This window comes from Etheostoma spectabile, chromosome 17 (assembly GCF_008692095.1).
Source record: "Etheostoma spectabile isolate EspeVRDwgs_2016 chromosome 17, UIUC_Espe_1.0, whole genome shotgun sequence".
Taxonomy (NCBI): Eukaryota; Metazoa; Chordata; class Actinopteri; order Perciformes; family Percidae; genus Etheostoma; species Etheostoma spectabile.
In genome coordinates, this window is record NC_045749.1 from 23726434 (window position 1) to 23746484 (window position 20051).

General features: G+C 42.4%; 1 protein-coding gene across 18 annotated transcripts in view; it reads right to left on the bottom strand.

The window, feature by feature from the left end:
• Window positions 1-20051, bottom strand: part of col13a1 (collagen, type XIII, alpha 1) — a 147866-nt gene that overhangs the window by 116240 nt on the left and 11575 nt on the right. For all 18 annotated transcript variants that reach the window (XM_032541968.1, XM_032541977.1, XM_032541979.1 and 15 more), the window contains exon 2: window positions 17929-17998. In XM_032541968.1, coding sequence (XP_032397859.1) covers window positions 17929-17998 — 70 coding nt within the window. The remainder of the gene's footprint in view (window positions 1-17928; window positions 17999-20051) is intronic.

A 20051-nucleotide genomic window follows, 5' to 3' on the forward strand; every position in this document is an offset into this window, starting at 1 on the left:
CTCAGATGGGCCGATCTGGAATCTTCTCCTTATGAGGTCATGAGGGGCAAGGTTGCCTCCCCTTTCTCTGTTTTGCCCGCCCAGAGAATCCCCCCCCCATGAGAGAGAGACATCATGGCTTTCAAACGAACAAAGTGGCAGTTGGTCAAGACCACTAAGGTCTATATAAAAGAGACTTCAGACCAGGAGTAGGGGGCCACTGAGGTCTATTTAAAAGAGACTTCAGATAAGTATTAGGGGACCACTAAGGTCTATATAGACTTCAGATACAGTATTAGGAGAAATAATGTCTATAAAAGAGATTCAGATACAGTATTAGGGACCACTAAGGTATTATAAAGAGACTTCGATACAGTTTAGGGACCACAAGGTCTATATAAAGAGACTTCAGATACAGTATTGGGGACCACTAAGGTCTATATAAAGAGACTTCAGATACAGTATTAGGGACACTAAGGTCTATACAAAGAGACTTCAGATACAGTATTAGGGACCACTAAGGCTATACAAAAGAGACTTCAGATACAGTATTAGGGACACTAGGTCTATATAAAAGAGACTCAGATACAGTAGAGGACCACTAAGGTCTAACAAAGAGACTTCAGATACAGTATTAGGGACCACTAAGGTCTATACAAAAGAGACTTCAGATACAGTATTAGGGGACCACTAAGGTCATATAAAAGAGACTTCAGATACAGTATTAGGGACCACTAAGGTCTATATAAAGAGTCTTCAGATACAGTATTAGGGGACCACTTGACCTTGAAAAATCGCAATAATATCGTATTGTGACATAAGTATCATGATGATATCGTATTGTGAGGCCTCTGGTGATTCCCACCCCTATGTATTTCCAAAACATATTTTCAAAACCGTACCTGCTTTCCTTCACATTTGGATAGAAGCTCTAGTACTATATAATAATATACTATACAATATAATATACTATATCAAAATATAGCACAAAGTCAGTTTTTTTACTCTTCAAACATTGTCCTAACTGTGTGATTTCTACGATGCCACCTATTTCAAATGTAGTTCTCTTATTACTTACAATACAGATACTCCTCATCCAAGCATTTTCACAACTATTTTGAGAAAGCAAATGTGTTTAGGGGAGAAAAGCCATAAAAGTGTCCACGAAAATTGTGGGCTGGGAAACTCTCCAGTTCAGCGTGAAGACCAGTGGACCTTGGTGTATGTTGTGGGGCAGAATGTGTTTACCTAGCGCTTTCTCAGCTAGCACAGCCTGTTGCTACAGTACTGATAGTGTGATATTCACACGGGGACTAATTAACACTGTAAAAAGCCTGAAATGTGTGAACATAAGCAATGTGTCAGAGTGTTTTGTTGGAGTGGGTCGACTTGTCCAACAAAGCTGTTAACTTTCCACTCTGTGGTTGCAGATCCGCGTTAATAGCCAGTAAATATCGACTAAATACCGTAATGTGAACAATCATGCTGGCTGCACACCAGATCGACCGGCAGCAATGTCAGTACTGAACCCTGTAATCTGTTTTGTTGGGATTTGCAGGACCATCTGGAAAACAACTCAGCTGTCCATGAGAATAACATTTGACTTTGAACACGAAGCTGAGGTGCATGTGTGTTTAGGGGTCTCCATCCAATGCAAACAAACATGGTTTTGCATTCACATACTTCAGTTTTTATTACTCTCTGTTCCTCGCCTGCATGTTTATGAGGAAGTTTTCAGCCAAATCTTCCACCCGTGCGCTCAAGGTTTGGCTGGTCCACATATGGGAATTCATCAGATTTGGACAATAGACTCAGAAAAACCTAGAAACAATTTTAATTTTGTAAGGATAATTCTGATCAGTTGCAATTGTTTTGAAGTGTTGGTCATCATTGGTATATGTGATAGCATTGTATAGTTCATACTTGTGGACTGAGAAGTCTGAAAGGTTAAGAAACATGAGCAGAAATTGAGGTTGTCAACAACCCTTCATGGAACACAAAACACAGGCAAACAGTGGAATTATTCCTCAAAGTGTTCTATCACAGTCTCCAGACCCACTTCCTGCTTCTACTTTAACCTTCTGTGTCGTCCGTAGTTGTGTTGTATTGAATTTGGGATTATTCCTGACCCTCTGGATGTGTTTACCTTTGGATTTTTACCTCCTAATATAGTGCTTTAGAAACTCTTTTGGGACTTCATTGTAGAAATGTTACCATATTCTCACATCTCAGAACACACTTGATTGTTTCCAGACCGCTTAACGGCCACCCACATCAAACATTTACATCCTTATTTACTGCCGTTTGAAAAACAACCAAACCAATCAAAGGCATTGTAGGTGAGCATATGATTGGGGGAGTTATTCCTGGGCTTGATTCATTTTTTGACAAAACTAGCAACATAAACATTGGTGCAGCTGTACAGGTTATTGTTGTTGTGTTTTTGTTGGAAATAACTGAAGCAAACCCTGGATGGACAGATTGAAACATAAATGATTTAAACCAGCAGAACCAGAGACACCATCTGTTTTATTCCACACATTCTTCATAGTCTATATCAAGGATGCCGGATGTCCGTTACCTTTGGCTTCATTTGTTCTGGAATTCTAGCCTCTGGTGCATTTCTGAGGACTATAGTTACCTGGTCCTCAGATCTCTGCAGGGTAAATCGAGACAGCTAGCTAGACTATCTGTCCAATCTGAGGACTATGGTTACTGGTCCTCATCTCTGCAGAGTAAATCAGACAGCTAGCTAGACTATCTGTCCAATCTGAGGACTATGGTTACCTGGTCCTCAGATCTCTGCAGGGTAAATCCAGACAGCTAGCTAGACTATCTGTCCAATCTGAGGACTATGGTTACCTGGTCCTCAGATCTCTGCAGGGTAAATCCAGACAGCTAGCTAGACTATCTGTCCAATCTGAGGGCTATGGTTACCTGGTCCTCAGATCTCTAGGGTAAATCCAGACAGCACTACACGACTACCTGTCCCATCTGAGGACTATGGGACCTGGTTCTCAGATTCTGCAGGGTAAATCCAGACAGCTAGCTAGACTATCTGTCCATCGAGGACTATGGTTACCTGGTTCTCAGATCTCTGCCGGGTAAATCCAGACAGCTAGTAGACTATCTGTCCAATCTGAGGACTATGGTTACCGGTCCTGATCTCTGCAGGGTAAATCCAGACAGCTAGCTAGACTTCGTCCAATCTGAGGACTATGGTTACCTGGTCCTCAGATCTCTGCAGGGTAAATCCAGAAGCCAGCTAGACTTCTGTCCAATCAGAGTTTTCTGTTAACAACTAAAAACTATCTGAACGTCACCATGTTCCACCAGACAAGTTCCTTCCTGAGGACTGTTTAGCAGAGGCACCGTGGCTCTGTCCGGTGCTTAGCCCCGCCCACGAGGATTGTGATTGATTTAAAGAAATGCCAATAAACCAGAGCACGTTTTTCTCCCATGCAGTAATGCTTTGTGGACTAGCCAGACTACATTTTTAAAAGCCTGTTTCCTACATTACACACAATGCAACTCAAAGACTCGGGTGTGTTATGCTAGTAGCGGCTAATGTAACCTGGAGCAGAAAAGAGCAGCAGGTTATGGAGCTCTGCTAAGGTCACTTCTTTATAACTCCACACCTCCAGACTTACCTTTCAAAGAGTCAACCAACACTGACTCAAGTGACATTACTTGAGGACACTTATCAGACTTGCTTGAGACCCTAAATGCTGCCCAACTCCTGTAAACAGACTTTGACGTGTAAAATTGAGGGTATCCTTTCAGAAACGTCCTCCTGGTAAGCAGTAGACACGGATCAAGTGTATCAGACGAGTTCTTCCTAATATACAGGGTGCAATCTGCTGGGGGGTGTGAGGTATTTCCCCATTTCTGATCTATATGTCCCCGCCTCTGCAGAATTATTCTTTATACTAAACTAGTGGGGATAACCCCCCCCCCCTCAAAAACAACCAGTGGCACCAACACAAACCATTTATTATATACCTAGAATAGAAGTATTTTCAACTAACTAAAGTGAAACGATAAAATCTGAGACGGTCCTTTCTGCGGCTGCGGTTTTGGAGTTAAAACAGAAAAAGAAAGCATCACGCGGCGATGACAGTTGCATGTATGAAAAAGATTGTGGTTTGGATTAAAACACGCGTTTCCTGGTTGAATGTATTTTGTTTTCACCATGAAGTGAACTCCGCTCCCTGGCTTGAAAGCTCTGTGTTTTATGTTGACATCAAGTTGATTTTGAGATTTTTTTTCTCCATTTGTTATATAAGGTCATAAATAATTGTTTTGGCATGGCTGGCTGAGTGGTTCTATATCCTGAAGTTATTTCATCCCAACGTCCATCAAGCTGCTGAACTCCAATAGTAAATCTTAGCAGAGCAGAGCAGGGCTGCAATAAATCCACCAGCACGTTTTGCACTTTAAGTATTTCAGTTAGTTACTATCATTTCTGTCCTTTTGTGTCCAAGGACTCTTTGTCGATCTCATGTTTATGTTTATGTCGATTTCATTTCATGTTTATTTTGGAATGGTTTTTCTGTTCCATGTTGATGTTGTGGCAGATTGATGCAAACAGATTGTAGCACTATGTCCAAGACAAATTGCATTCAAAGTGTATTCTATTCTGTTCTATCCACAGTATCGAAGGGGGGGTTTAATTCTTGCATGTTTGGTTTTGTTGTGCATGATTAAAAAACGTCCGCCCTCTGCTTTCTTCAAAAATCGCACCCTGTTTATCTCTAATTAATGGGTAGGACAACAGAAAAGAGCTAACTGGAACATGGTATCAGATGAAAGAATGTAATGAGTACCAAAAAGGCAATTCAGTCGTACAATATGCAAACTCATCATAACTGAAAGGATAACAACAAAAAGATGCATGTAGAATACTTTTTTTTTTTTAAATAAAATCTGCATCCCCAATCTGGTACAATCCATGTGTTAAAACACACTGGACACAGAAAAGTCACGTCAGTGCATTTTAAACCCTGTGGGGCCGCACCACTGTGCCAACACAGCCGGACTCCATTTGAATAAGAGGCAGCTGAAGAGTAATTGTACTTTGGGGATTGGGGTGCACTATGGGAAGGTCAGATTCAGTTACATCTAATTTCACCTCGCTGTATTCACCGGCATGCTTTAATTTGGATCCGAAATGGCTGCTTGTTTGCGGTCAGCTCCTGCTGAATGACTGCGCATTTCCTAAATCCAATTCACACCAACATGAAACAAACCACACTGGAGCCTTTGGACAAAAAAGTGTCTTCAGTGCCAATGATCTTCGAGGGAAGAAACTTTTGGGGTGCATCATGCAACAGACCAGGACATTACTTTTTACTTCATTTTTATGTCACTGATTTTAAATTGAAAAGATTTGCTTTTAATTCTCCACATGTTTATAGCCTAGAAATCTAGATCCACCCTAGTGGCAGCAAATGTAATCTGCAGCCAGGGTCAGTCTACCAGCTCTCCCTTGGCTTGGGAGCTGGTAGAACCAAGTTCTGTTCAGGCCAATCACATCGTGTATAGAGTTGGTGGGCGGGCTTAACATAAGGACAGCAGAGTTGCGATGGTTCTACGTGAATTCCCTCTACTTGAAAACAAAGAAGATGGATGTCCTTCCAATCGGCTTTGGCCGCGACTCTGAAGACTTGGAGTTAAGTAATTCTTAAAAAAGGAAGGTGTGTTCAATCAATCTATCAACCAGCGTTGCTCTGGTTGGTTGTAGCGCTATCTTATTGCGTGCAGAGGGAATTTGAAAGACAACAATTTGTCCCGCCCCTCGGATTGAGCCTGGCCAATGGGGCGTTCCCAGACCAAACATCTGGATGTGGGTCTGGCTTGTCAGGATAAGATGTTCATACATTGATCTGTAAATCTCATGTTGTCCTCGGCTCAATTCTTTTTTTCAAAGTTTCTAAATCGGGAATATGGATTTAAAAAATTACATGGATAATTCCACACAACGTGCTTTGCGTTTTTATTCAGCAGCCCTTAACCAACTGAAATAGTTTCCAAACAGTATCCTGACTACACTTTGACATATATTAATCCGTGATAATCCATCGACATACGTTCCTCTGGTCCTAACTAGTCAAGGTAATTCACAATTTGCTTCTTTTTTTAACTTAAATTAGGTCTAATTTCATATAAATTAGGTGTATTGACCATGAATTAAAAAAACTGTAAAACCATTGTTAAGAAGTTGGAATGAAGTTGGTTAAGATGATCTTAACAAAGAATTAAGTGATCATTTGTTTGCTTTAGAAACTGGCAAAATACACACAGACACACACACACACACACATACATACACACCGTCACACTGAAACTCACACTCCATCCCAATTTGCATTTCTAAAAATCAGCGTGACAAGATGCAGGAGGCCAAATGGCCCGTAACAAGACTTCTCTCTGAGTTGGCTGTGAACACTTTCCAAACAAGATGCTAACAAGTCTAGGTGTGAGTGGTGTGCTGCGTGTGTGTGTGTGTGTGTGTGTTGTGTTCAAACTGGAACAGTGGGAGAGACAGGAGGTCAGGTGGCTGAAAGCTCATGAGGAAACCAGATGGTGTTTTCCTTACTCACCTACTGTACTACAATCACCTCTCCAGACTTACTTTCTCCTGACTGCACGCATGATCTAGACAACAACTCTTAACATATTCAAAAGGGCAAACTGCAAGTGACCCAATGCGAGTGGTGGGTGTAAGTGAATGTTAGAGCTTTAAATGCCGACCATTAGACTGCCCTTTACATTGAGCTGTCTACATTTTAGAAGGCGGTTTCAGAACAATTTGCGTTCACATTAGCATTTCTAGCTTGTGAGAATTTAGAAAAACCTGAACAACGTTAAAACAGCTACATTTCTTCTTCACCCTCTTTTCAGTTGGCAAACAGTGAAATTGCATTACTGAGTGCGAAGTGGGACAGACAGCCGGCGGACCAAATGATTCATGGTCGGGATGTCGTTGTACAAAAACAACATAACCGCCTGTTACAACTCCTTACAGCGAAGTGTGAAAGTGAAGCAAACATGTGAAAGTGTCCCAATCCTGCATTCTATCTCATTTCCTGCAGGGGGCAATTCCACTGGCTCCAAAAAGAAGTCTGTTTCCATGAGTCTAAATCAATGAGAAAAATGACCCACTCCTCATTTGATTGATTACTTCAGTAAACATTTTCATCGAGAGTTTATGGTCTCAATCACTAGTCAATACAGCATGATGTTCATGTTGTAAATGATGGTCTCATTCTACTTTTGTGGCTTTTTTTTTCTGCTTCGTGCATCTTTAAAAATGAACGTTCATAGAAAGTTAGAGGTGACTAAGGGTTACCTTGACTGGCACTGTGGAACACGACCCCCCGACCCACTCAGAGCTGTTCCAAAACAATGACATTAGCCTCCCCTGATGTCACTGGCTTGGAAAAGCTCACACACTGAAACACTGAGCTGGCATTTTATGAATTTACCCATTTTGGAGACCATTTAAAGGTCCCATGGCATGACAATTTCACTCTATCAGATTTTATAACATTAAAATAAGAGGAAAGGTTGCCTCCCCTTTCTGTGCTTGGCCTGCCAAGAGAATTAAGGCTTTCAAACAAGTGAAGCATGGCAGTTGGTTAAGGCCACACCCCAGAGCCTCCACCTTGCACCCCCTTGCTTATATTTGTTAGCTCTGTACCGTAGTAGTAGTGCTGTAGTCTTTAGAAATACAGGCAATTGTAAGCTAGAAAGCTAGAAACAGGCTCATGTTGCAAATCCTACAAACCACAGACAGGGGCTAATAAAAGTCACGCTACACTAAATGCCTCTTTAAAATTTCTATTCATCTCTTCATTTACTTGTTCATCTTCCTCCTCGTTTGTCTGTCAGTATCATGTCGTTTCCCTCTCCCTGCCTCTGGCTGCCACATTCCTCCAAGTATGGCCACACACTGGCAGCTGCAACGGGAACTTATCACGGACGAAGAAAGGGGATCTGCCGTGCTCTCTTCCTGTCAGCACAGATGTCAAGGTGAACTTGGGGAACTCCTTAAATAACCGGCTCTGCGACCCCTCCCAACACACACGCACACGCACACGCACGCGCACGCACACACACACACACACACACACACACACACACACACACACACACACACAATCCCGTCTGAATGTATCTTCCTCTTTCTATTGTCCATGATATGACTTAATGATAAGAGGAGTGAGATGTGGTTAAAGATTGCACAAAACTACTACTACTCACCAGGTTAGGAATTAACTTCCATTAATCATGACACAAATAGTTTTAACAATAGTGTGCTTTGATTACAATCTGCTATTCAATACTAATAAGATGAGATTCAATAGCAATTGTTAATTTCACTCTTTTTTCACTCATAGTTACTTATCAGTTTTTAGGATAGGCTGTAAGTTAACATGGGCAGGGACAGTGTTAGGATTCAACTTATATCGGGTGTCCTGGGGGTTATAAGGCGCTGGCCATGTACAGTAATTGTGATATCCCCAAACTGAGTCTAGCAGGAAACCCATTTTTGGTCATTCATGTCTTCACTAACCTCAGTCTCCACCAAACTGTCCACTATGCAAAACAAAAAGGCAACCAGTCCCCCCATATATCATGCATGTGTGTGACGAGTTCACGTCTAATTATTCAGACTGTAATTAAAAAACAGAAGAGCGGGAAAAAGCAATGAAGTCAACCGTAAATGTTTAATTCCAAATCAGAAAAGTCTGGCAGTTGGTATATCTCCCGCTCAGTGAAAAGGAAAACAGAAGTGTTAAACGTCTGCAAGGCTTCCATCATTTGCAGTTAGCTTTAATGAAAATCCAATATCAACACTAATACAGCAACAACGATAAAAATGTAACAAAGGTCCCCAACGCTAAGTCAAACGTGCACTTTGAGCATTATTCATTCGGCCACCAGGGCCCCTGGAGGCCATGTCTGGAAGGATTTGAACGGGCCTCTGTTTGAGGCTAAAAATAGTAATTGTTAGGATGGTGTGCAGCATCTACAAATATGAAGACACGTCTGTTTACACAGACAATCAATGCAGTATACATGTAGAAAGTCTAGGAGTAATTCCTGCTCAGTCTCCAAGGAGGATGAGTTTTCACCAAAATGCTGCTGGGAATACATCAGTTTGTTGTTTAGTTTATTGACATTCATCTAAATGTGTCAACAAGGCTATTTGGATAAATGGCAAACATCTTATGACTTCAGATATTAATTTTAACTGATAGAAATTTGTAGGGTTACTATTCCTGTCCCTAACTTTACCGTCAGTACACACTTCTCCTTTGAATCAGTAGAGAGGTTTGCGGTTCCACTGTCATATAACATGTGCTTTTCAATGCACATATTAAAATGTTTTAATTAAATTTTCCCTGGCTGCTCACATGACGTCTCTGCAATTAAACTTATCCGAGAAACAGTGACTTTGAGCCGGGTACAGAGCACCGTGAGGTGCCTGTTGTTTCAGTGGCCGTCCATCGTTCGTACGTTTTGGCACCAAAATGACTAGTTCAGATTTAAAAAAAAAAGACTGGGGTTTGGGTTAAAACAGCAGTCCCCTTAAATAGTGTTCACAAACAACCCATTTTCTGGGGAAAAGTCTTTTGTGTTCTCTTTACCTTCTCCTGGGACACGAACCCCTCTCCCATGCATGAAATCCCTGTGTTTTATAACCCACCTAGCCATCAGAGCGGCCTTACAGCTTCAGTCTATGTGGTGCTGACAGTAATAAATACTATATGGAACAAATTATTGGGCATTACTTTTTGTAGCTTTATGTACAAATGGTTCATGAGAACAGCCTTTTAAAATGACAAATGCAATGTAAAGATTTCAGGCGGCATTGGACATGTCTGACATCTCTTCACTGGAGTAATCTGATGCCCTACTCTTAGTGCCCACAGACCCAGTTGCCCTCTAGTTGCACCACCACCCTAGCAGCCGGGGTTTGTATCTTGGGGCAATAAAAAAGTCACATTGTTCCTGCATAGCAGTGTCTACACATGTTGCCCTGCTGTCCTAACCAGAGTGCTATTTACATCTCAGATACAAGCACAGCTAAGCTCCTCTGGCATCAGCATGAAATGGCTGAGAGTAGAGCCAGTTCTGCTTCATCAAAACGATCTTTTTTGATGGAGCTTGTGGGGAAATTGCTATGGATCAACTTCACTCTGTTGGTCTAACGGCTCCTCCATCTGTTCTTCTGTCACAAACTATGTCTAGGACATCTCTGATCAGATTTTGGTTGGATTTTCTTTTGTAATATAAAAACTGAGTCATTAGTACCTGAATCTGAAATTTCCACCTCCAATCTGATTCATTAACTTTGAAGATATGCAGTGCAGTAGTGATGTTAAGGGTCTGGTAGTTAGGTTTACAGTTTAGATACTGACAGGATTCAAACTGAATCAATCAGTGGTGGGAAAGTGACACTTTTCCCTGATGCAGATCTAATATCTTATGCAACAAACATCAACATTAAATGTCAGTAACCTAAAGCTATAGCCACAATAAAAAAGTGTGGACCTTTTGTGAATGTTAGTGGATGAGTAACAGTTTGAATGGGGTGGGGGCTGAAATATGCCAACCATGCCAGGCTGCCAAGCTGTGCAGCTGGCAGGGAGAGGGGAGGGGGGGTGAGGGTGACCAGGGTAGGGGGGTCAGGTTCTGTTGTGTGTTGACTTCCCCTGGAATCCAGCCAGGTAAATTGTCAAAGTCCACTTCCTCCCTTTAGAAGTGGCAGGCTTTTGGGGGTCTTAAAAACCCCCACCAGCCCTTGCGTCTTCTGTTTTTACCCAGGACTAATCCACCCTCACAGCCCTGGCATTTCCATCCAAGCCAGTCTGAGTGGAGGCTTCGTGTTATTGGCCAGTCCTCAGTAGAGATGGGCCGACAGGAGCAATGACAAGCTGGCCCCAAAATAGAAGTGTGGTCACCAGCACAGAAATATCCAGGAAAGTGGGGGTTTGAATCAAAACTGTTAGTATCACATGTGTGTCTTGAAGGAAAATGTTGATATTTTGATAATTTTGACCATGATTCTTATAAGTTAAAAAAACATTGCGATCACTAAAGTAATGGCTGAGTTCTGGAAACAAGGCAACAATGCAACAACGCATTTCGACAGGTCACAAACACAAGCAGAAAAGAAAACTGTGCTCACACAACTACACTGCGTTCCAGCCCAGTTTCCCAAAGAATTAGGTTATTGTTATATAAATTCATACAATCATTCAATACCGTGAATACATAAGACCCTACATTTACCAACATCCTGTGTAATGCCGACTTTCATGCAGAAAACAAGGGTTTGCAGTCTGTCACAATCCAACTGTTATTGTGAGCACGATTTTTCCTTAAATTACCTAACCCCAACCATATCTTGTGTTAATGATTTATTAATTTTTCCGCCTTATGGTGCCCCAGCTGGATGCACACTATGGATGTTGAGCGTTTTAACCCCTAGGCAACCAGCATGCCTCAAAATCTTTCCTTACCTTACCCAAAGCGCAGTTGCCATGAACAGAAATTGTCCTGTATATTGGCATAACATGCTCAATTCAATCCTGTGTTTTGCAGAATTGTCCAATATTGATGATGTTGTCTGCTGATAGGTACAGCAGGTCCAAGGTGAACAGTTTATTGAGATGGATGTCTACAACAGGTCTGGCATAGGAGGGTCTGGCTAGTCCACACAATATTCTAGGATAGGAGAAAAACGTGCTCTGGTTTATTGGCATTTCCTTAAACCAATCAGAATCTTGGGCGGTGCTAAGTGCCGGACGCACAACACAAAGAAAGAGAAAGGTGATCCAGCAGAAAATGAGGGAAATCCGGCTGAATTTCCAGCGCCACCTGAACAAATATATTAAACATCGTCGATGTAGACTATCGTAACCCTAACCTCTTTGATTGTCTGACTGATTGAGCTTCTTTCCCCATCTGAATTTCTTTTGAGCAGTATCCCAGATCTCATTCATTCCAAACTGTGGTTATCAGCTCCACTCTCAAAACTCCACATGTTTCCAGACTTAAGCATGGCTTCTCATAGATCAGTACACAGAGCCCTCCCCCACAGCTTGAGGTCCACAGTGGCACAAAGCCACTAAATCCTGTGAGTCAGGGCTTCTTTTCCAAGTGGGAAATGCGATTGACAGGAGAAGGAGGAGGGTTATTGATGTTTTACAATCCTATGTCCCTATTCTCGATTGTCTTGTCCAAGAAGAGGTGCCGCTCAGCCTCTCCCTGACAACAATGTGGGGAATCAAGACAGTTGTCACACATCCTGCCATGTTCCTCTGCTCTTCCCTGTGACCTGATGAACTACTACTACTCACCTGGCTTGTTTAGACAGATATAGCCTTGTGCTATAGTTAGTGACCTGGTATTTTGTTCTTTCTTTGGTGTTCTAAATAAAATCAATGCAAACATTGTTCATGACAGGACGGGGCTGATGAACTCTTGCTCATGTATGTTCACACCAATAAATCACTGTAATGTATACACACTGTATCCTTTGTCATAAACACAACAATGGCCTGATCTCATTGCAGAACAGGACAACACAAACAATCCTGAAGCTCTGTTTATGTGACGATGAGGTACACTTCCTCTGATGGTGACTCAGATCTTGCAAAGGTTATTTAAAGCTACGTCAATCTATATATAATGCTCTGTAGCACACCATGACTTTAAAGGCATTACATCCATGTATAGACTAAATCTTTCTTCTCAATCATCACTTATGACTCACTAGAAGTGTGTGTGTCTTTTTCATGCTGCTCCGTGGAGTTTTGAAGGTATGGGGGTGACATGTTTGGATTTTGGAGGGTGTCACAGAATATAACATGGGTATTGAGTCTCTATTTGCTGCTTTCAACAGCATTTCACAATCTTTATTTAGCACTGAAAGCTAGAGAATGGACCTTTAAACTTAGATTATTTTCTCACATATACGGTTTCCAAAAGTCAAGAAGAAACTTCCATGCTCATAGTAACTCTCTGTTGAAGAAATACGGGATTAAGAATAAGTTGGGCTACAAGCTTATCATAACCAATTGAATTGTTGACCAGAGCTATAAATCCAAATTGAAGTAAACCTGATCAGTATCAGCCCAAACCTGACTTATTCATTGCAAAACACTGGCATTATTGGTTTTGAGCATTAGAGGCTAACGTGATCAAAAGGACCACTGGTCTTCTTAGTGGTCACTGATCTCGACAGCCTTGAACTGTCTGGCTAGGCTCTGGTTCTTTGGCATTTTTTAAACCAATCACAATCGTCTCGGGCGTGAAATCCACCAGAGGATAGACCGCCGACAGAGACAGAAAGGGGACGGACAGAAAATGAGGGACATCCGGTGGAATATCCGGCAACATCTGAACAGTCCCGGAAGTGAAATGTCATCAAGATAGAGTATACTGCCCCTGATGTTCATGGGCTTGGACTGCATGTCTCAGGACACAACTTTAGGGAATGTGGAATAGCCATCATGTTGTAAGCAACAAGCATGTATAGAAGCTCTCTAAGGGAACAGCAGAAGTGAGGATATGAGAGGAAGCGGAGCACACACCATCTCATAGCTAAGAGTGTGTTGGATGTGTGATGTACAGAGTGGAATATGTCACATGTTAGAGTTGTCTGGCTCATGGGCTTTGCTCTGCCAACGTCCCTCAAAAGCCCACCATGATCAAACCCTAATAGGGTCATGTGGTGATTGCACATACACATACATAACATAGCCAGCCTGTTGATATGAGGCTCACTCAGCCATAAGCAGTGTGTCTGCTAATTCATCTCCATCCACTTAAAGCAACACGCTTGTTACACATATTATTTGAAAGACGACAGACTCTGTGGCACCTTGGAGGCCTAAAGTGTCTCAAATACTGCTGCTCTGCTTTTAGCAACATACAAAGTTCATTTTTCACAAGCTGGACAGAAACATGTCAAGTTGAGGATTGTCCTTCAGATGGAACACGGACAGCCAGGACACCCAAATGCACACACAGGTCCACGGCTCCCACTATAGCTATGCCTGAGTACTGAAATACATTCACATCCAAAACTTTGAAGATGTATAGATTAGTGGCAGAGAAACTGTTACTGGGTCACTCCATTCCACTGGGCCGTTGTTATAGGTCGCTTAAACATGCTCAGTAAATTTAATGCTATCATGAGAGTCTGGAGGCTAATCATTAAACATAAACCATGTTTCCAGAGTTTTAATCATCTAGATCAGGGGAAAGAGAGAGGGAGCAGGGACCCTCCGCTGTACATTTTGTATCCTGTTAAGTTGTGACAAATGCATTTGTCTGTGAGTGAAGTCTGCAGTGTCTCTGTGCAGGCGTCAGAGTTCTGCCCTCTGTGTCCCCTGGCACTGCAAATAATCAAAAGCATGGCAGTCATGTGTGCTCCAAAGCCATCTGGACATAAATACATCCCACAATTCACTGCAGGGCAAGGGTCAAGGCATGGCCTGCTGGACTGACAACAGCTACAAGATAATTAGGAGAATATTTAACAGTGGATGTGTGGACGTTGTCCTCCATCACTACCAGGTAAAGTGCAGTGAGAAGGGAAGTCAGTATTAACAGAGGGAATGGTTTCTAAAAAAATCTGGGCACCTGACTATGGATAAAATCCGTTTGAAGAAAATAAATTGTGAACCTATTTTCCTATCCAAACATACACAGAGAAATAGATCAAAAGGAGACAATAGGGCAGCGGTTCTCAAACGTTACTCAAAGGTCCATATCTGATTTTTATTCCAGGTCAGAGGTCTAAAACGATTGGCAATATCAACATAGCATTTCATTAACTCACTTTTAACATAAGCCACATTTATTTAAGATGAATACTCTGTTTTCCCGCTCAGCCTTTGGACTGAATTGGGTACCGGTACCAAATGGTACTTTTCCAGCTTCATGCAGTACAAGTACAGCATTATTTTCAGATTCATGCAGTAAAAGGACGTTTTTGTCACTTTTTGATGTCCTTTTTTTTTAATTTACATTTTTGTTGCTGCTTCAATTTTTCACAGTTTTTTGTGGCTTTTGTCATTTTTTTCTGACATTTTTGTCACTTTAACGGTTTTTTTTTGCATTTTTAATCACCATTTTTCAAGATTTTTCTTGTAATTCTTTGCGCCTGTTTTGTGTATATTCAGTATCACTAACAATTTATTGATCATTAGAATTTTTTTTTCAAAATAGGAAACGTTACACTTCATATTGTTTTGTCCTCATAACACGGTTAAGGTTTATGGGTCGGCTCCGGGGTGACTTCCAGTTTGGTCTGGATTGCGGGCCTTGGTCTTGGTCTGCAGTAGTGCTTTTAGGTGGTCAGTAACTTTTGTCTTACAAGTAACTCACATAACAAAAACCGCCTTCTCCCAGACTCCCGGTCAACCAGTCGTGGGACACAGAAAGTCACAAGGAGCTGTAAAAGTAGTGCACCATCTGGCAGCTCCGAGTTGAAAGACTTCCACACCTGCAGCGAGCTGAGGATCTCCTCTGAAGCTGCGAGCAAACCGTCACCTCAACAGGCGTTCACGAGCCATCTCCCAGACACTTACGCCATGTAAAACCACTAACAGACCAATTAGCACTAATGTGTAGTGGCTGGCCCCTCCCTCTGTTCTCACAGGCATGTCACAGGTACACACACACACACACACACACACACACACAAGTACCCTGGAGGCTAAACCACCGTAATTTTTCCATATTCAACTACAGCTCCCATGAGACTTAGCAATAAGTATGATTCCAAAAATGTCACAGTCGCTTAAACTGTTAAATAAAAAATAGTCATTGTTTCATTTGGGTTGCCATCATTAAAGTGACAATAAGCAACTTTCATTTTTTTATGTTTCTGAAATTGTGTCATTTTTCATCTGATGATCATAAATGACCTGTAACAGTAATCTGGATTTACAATGAAAAGAACATTATTTTTATAAAGATTTTACCAATGCCTCTGCCCGGGTCTGGTTTTTTCCCACAAAGTCGCAAAGTAATTTACGGCAGGTAGGCCGGCCCTACAGCCACGCCTTTGAAGGCAGCTTCATTTCACGGGAAAAGAGAGAAAAAAAAAAGAGAGGAGCGAGACATAGCGAGTGCTTTATTGTTGCAGAAAATATTCAGCTATGACAAACTCAGCAGTTTAGCCGTCTTAGCTCGGAGATGCAAATCTCCATCTCCAAAAAAAAAAATGTTGAGTATTTGTAGTCTGAATGAATCTGAATTTCAAAATGTCTGACGAGGGCAATGAATCCAACAAAGACGGGTGCACTGGCGAGCTGCAGGCAGCTGTGCAGTGTGCAACAGTCTGTGCTCCAAACACAGAGATGTGGCCCGTTACCCAGGGATACTTTACATAATGCCATCTCATCACAACAGCTTGCATCATGACCTAATATGACACAAAATGGCCCTGGGTGCCAGCGGGGCTGGAAACACACCTCAGCCAGTCATCAGGTCTGAGTGAGCTGAGGCCACCAGCTGGCACGTACACTGTTAATGCAACACGTACTTGTACATCAGTAAAACACGCTCAATTGCCAACGTTTTATTCTTCAAGTGAAAATAAGGCCTAACCCAGAGAGAGAGACTAATACACACACACTCTAGGCCTTGAACACACTGTAGCTCTGTCTACTGAGACATATACTCAAACATGATGGTAGAGCAAAATAGGAACTCTTCATAGGGAGACCAGCTACAGAAACCCCACTGGTGTGTCTAAATATTGAATATCCAGAGTGAAAGCAGTATTTTTGGGAATGAATAAAGCAACACTTGTAGAGTTGTGTCGTGCATTGAGTGGTGATGATTTTGAATGTCCGACAGTTTGTAAGGCCAACTGCAGTTTCTCACTAAAGGCTGATATTTTTCGGGAATATTATGGATCACGGGGTTCCAGCGGCATGGGAGTCAATTTATTTATTAATCGTTGTTTTATTGGATTTCATTGCTGTTATTGAGCCGGAACAGGTCCACAAAGAATTTCACAGCATATTGTACTGTGTGTGATTGTGTATGTGACAAAAAATATTTGACTAAGCAGTCACAGGAGTAGTCAGGATGGGATCAACATAACAATGGGGCAGTTTATATACAGTACATATATAGGAATTAACAGTATGCAAAAATTTGGCTGTGCTTGAATGAAATGGCAGCAGTAGCACCTGGCTGATAAAGCTTTGTGTGTGTGTGTGTGTGTGTGTGTGTGTGTGTGTGTGTGTGTGTGTGTGTGTGTGTGTGTGTGTGGTTTGTGAGAGAGAGAACCGTACTTGTATGAGGTGAGGGTTTGTGTGCTTGCCTGTGTGTGTGTGTGGTGACCTGATAGCACATCGCTAGTCTACTTGGTAGTTGTAGTCCATTGTGCGTCGGTGGGTGCAGGCGTCAGGTGCAGCGCAGTGACACACACATTTCACAATGGGATTACTTGATACTTTAATACTCGTGCTACAATTCTGTGGCCTGTGCTCTAAAACTCTGTAGAACCGGTGCTATGTGCAAACAAAGTGACAGACAGCCCTGCATATGCAGTTAAATATGAAAACACACTATTGTCTTTATTTGGAGCATAATGCCGTTCTGTTGTCCTTTGTATTATTTTTCATTCTCTCCTGTTGAAAAAATAAAAATAACACAACTCGGGAGCGGGATGGGACATGAGTTATTGTCCTGCGATTGGGATGGGACAGGAGTCATTGTCCTGAGATTGGGACGGGACAGGAGTTTTTTGTGAGAGTGGGATGGGGACAGGAGTGCAGATCCACTTCCATCTCACCGTCTCACCTGTGTTTGGGTTTGTCCGTTGTGTGTGAAGTGGAATCAGTTCAGTAAGAGAAAAAGAGAGAAACCCGTGGATGGGTGAATGGACGGATGCAGGGAGGAACTTACCTGGGGGACACAGGCAGCTGTGGGGGGCCTCCCTCGCCTCTCGGGTCTTCGGTAGTCGCGCTGCAAGCTTCTGCACGAGAGAGAATAGGAGAAAAATGTTAGCGCTTACTAAGTCTGAAACAATTATTACATAATTATAACACCCAGTAACAGAGAGTCAGATAGTTTTTTTAGAGGGGGCATTAAGTCAGACTCAGTGGGGAGAGAAGCTGGAGCAGAGGGACAGACACTGAGCTGCAGCCGAGTCAAAGTAGAACACTTTTTAGTTCATTTATGTTAGCGGTTATCAGGCAAATAAAATGCCGATACAGATTTTTTTTTTTTGTAAACTATTTTTTGTTCTAATAAACAAGTGTCTTTTAAACTAACCACGACCAATGAATCGAATCTCCCTCAAATGTAGCTCACCATAAATTCTTTCTGGAAGAGCCAACTTTTGAACAATGCATTCCTAAATCAAATCAGCTGTTATCCTAATAATGTATATTTTACCATGCTGTGTATAACTGACCCATATCTATAACTAGTCTCTCCTGATTGAAATGTATCTCAGTGTAAATCCTTTCAGGAAGACTTCACTCTTCATCAACGCTCTACCTAACTCCAATCAGCTGTTGGAGGCGGTCCCCTTCCTGCTTAACCAATCAGACTCGTGCACAAATGGCAAGGGCCAATCACAGCGTCACAACCCTGCTTTAAATAATCTGTTTCTCCCTTTGCTATCAGCTGTCGTTGCAGGCAAAGAGTTCAACCCTCCATCCCCCCTTCCACCTCCAGTCCTCTACTCCAGCTCCAGCCCCTTCCACCTCCAGTCCTCTAGTCCAGCTCCACCCCCCCCTTCCACCTCCAGTCCTCTACTCCAGCTCCAGCCCCTTCCACCTCCAGTCCTCTACTCCAGCTCCAGCCCCTTCCACCTCCAGTCCTCTACTCCAGCTGACCGGTCCGGAGGTCTTCGGGCTCCTTCATCGCCACCACCGGTGTCTAGATTCCATCGGGGGGGTCTGATGGTTCTCTACCCCTATTTATAGATATACGAAATATTCATAGAGCTATTGAGTCTAATCAGAATCAGAATCAGAATCAGAATCAGAATCAGAATCAGCTTTATTAGGTATGAGTACACATACGAGGAATTTGTCTTTGGAGCATCGTTACTCACACTGTGCTTACACATCATATCAACCAAACAGAAATATACACACTAATATATACCCAATATATACATACCTAAACAGAAACTATATAGACATGATTGCAATGAGAATATCAATACAATTATTTAAATGTGCGTAGTGCAAGGGTACTGGGATAATAGTATTATGTTATTATATACATATGAACTGTATGAACAGTATGAACATATGACGTTCTGAAAATAGGAATGAGAATGGATAATAATAAAATATATATTGAGATGTGAGTAGGGAATGATGAGTAATACTAATAATGGAATATACAGGTGCTGTAGAGACAGTGTTACAGTGTTATTGACCAGAACGGAACCTGACACTGTGGGTCAGAAGTCAGCTGTTCATCAGAGATGGCTTGTGGGTAGAAACTGTTCCTGAATCTGTTGGTTTTGGCGTACAGTGCTCTGTAGCGCCTACCGGGAGAAGCTGACAGATTGTGTCGGGGTGAGATGGGTCTGCAGTGATGGTTCCTGCCCGTTTCCTGACTCTGGAGGTGTATAGGTCATGGACGAGGGCAGGTTGGCACCGATGATCCTTTCTGCAGTCCTAACTGTCCGTTGTAGTCTGCTCCTGTCCTTTTGGTGGCAGATCCAAACCAACAGTGATGGCTGCAAGACAGACTGGATGATGGCTGTGTAGAAGTGGATCAGCAGCTCCTTAGGCAGGTTGAGCTTCCTGAGCTGGCGCAGGAAGTACATCCTCTGCTGGGCCTTCTTGATGATGGTGTCTATGTTGGGCTCCCACTTCAGGTCCTGGGATATAGTGGATCCCAGAAACCTGAAGTATTCCACAGCAGACACAGGGCTGTTGAGTACGGTGATAGGGGGAAGAGTGGGGGGTCTCTTCCTGAAGTCCACTTTCATCTCCACGGTTTTGAGCGTGTTGAGCTCAAGGTTGTTCTGACTGCACCAGAGAGCCAGCTGATCCACCTCC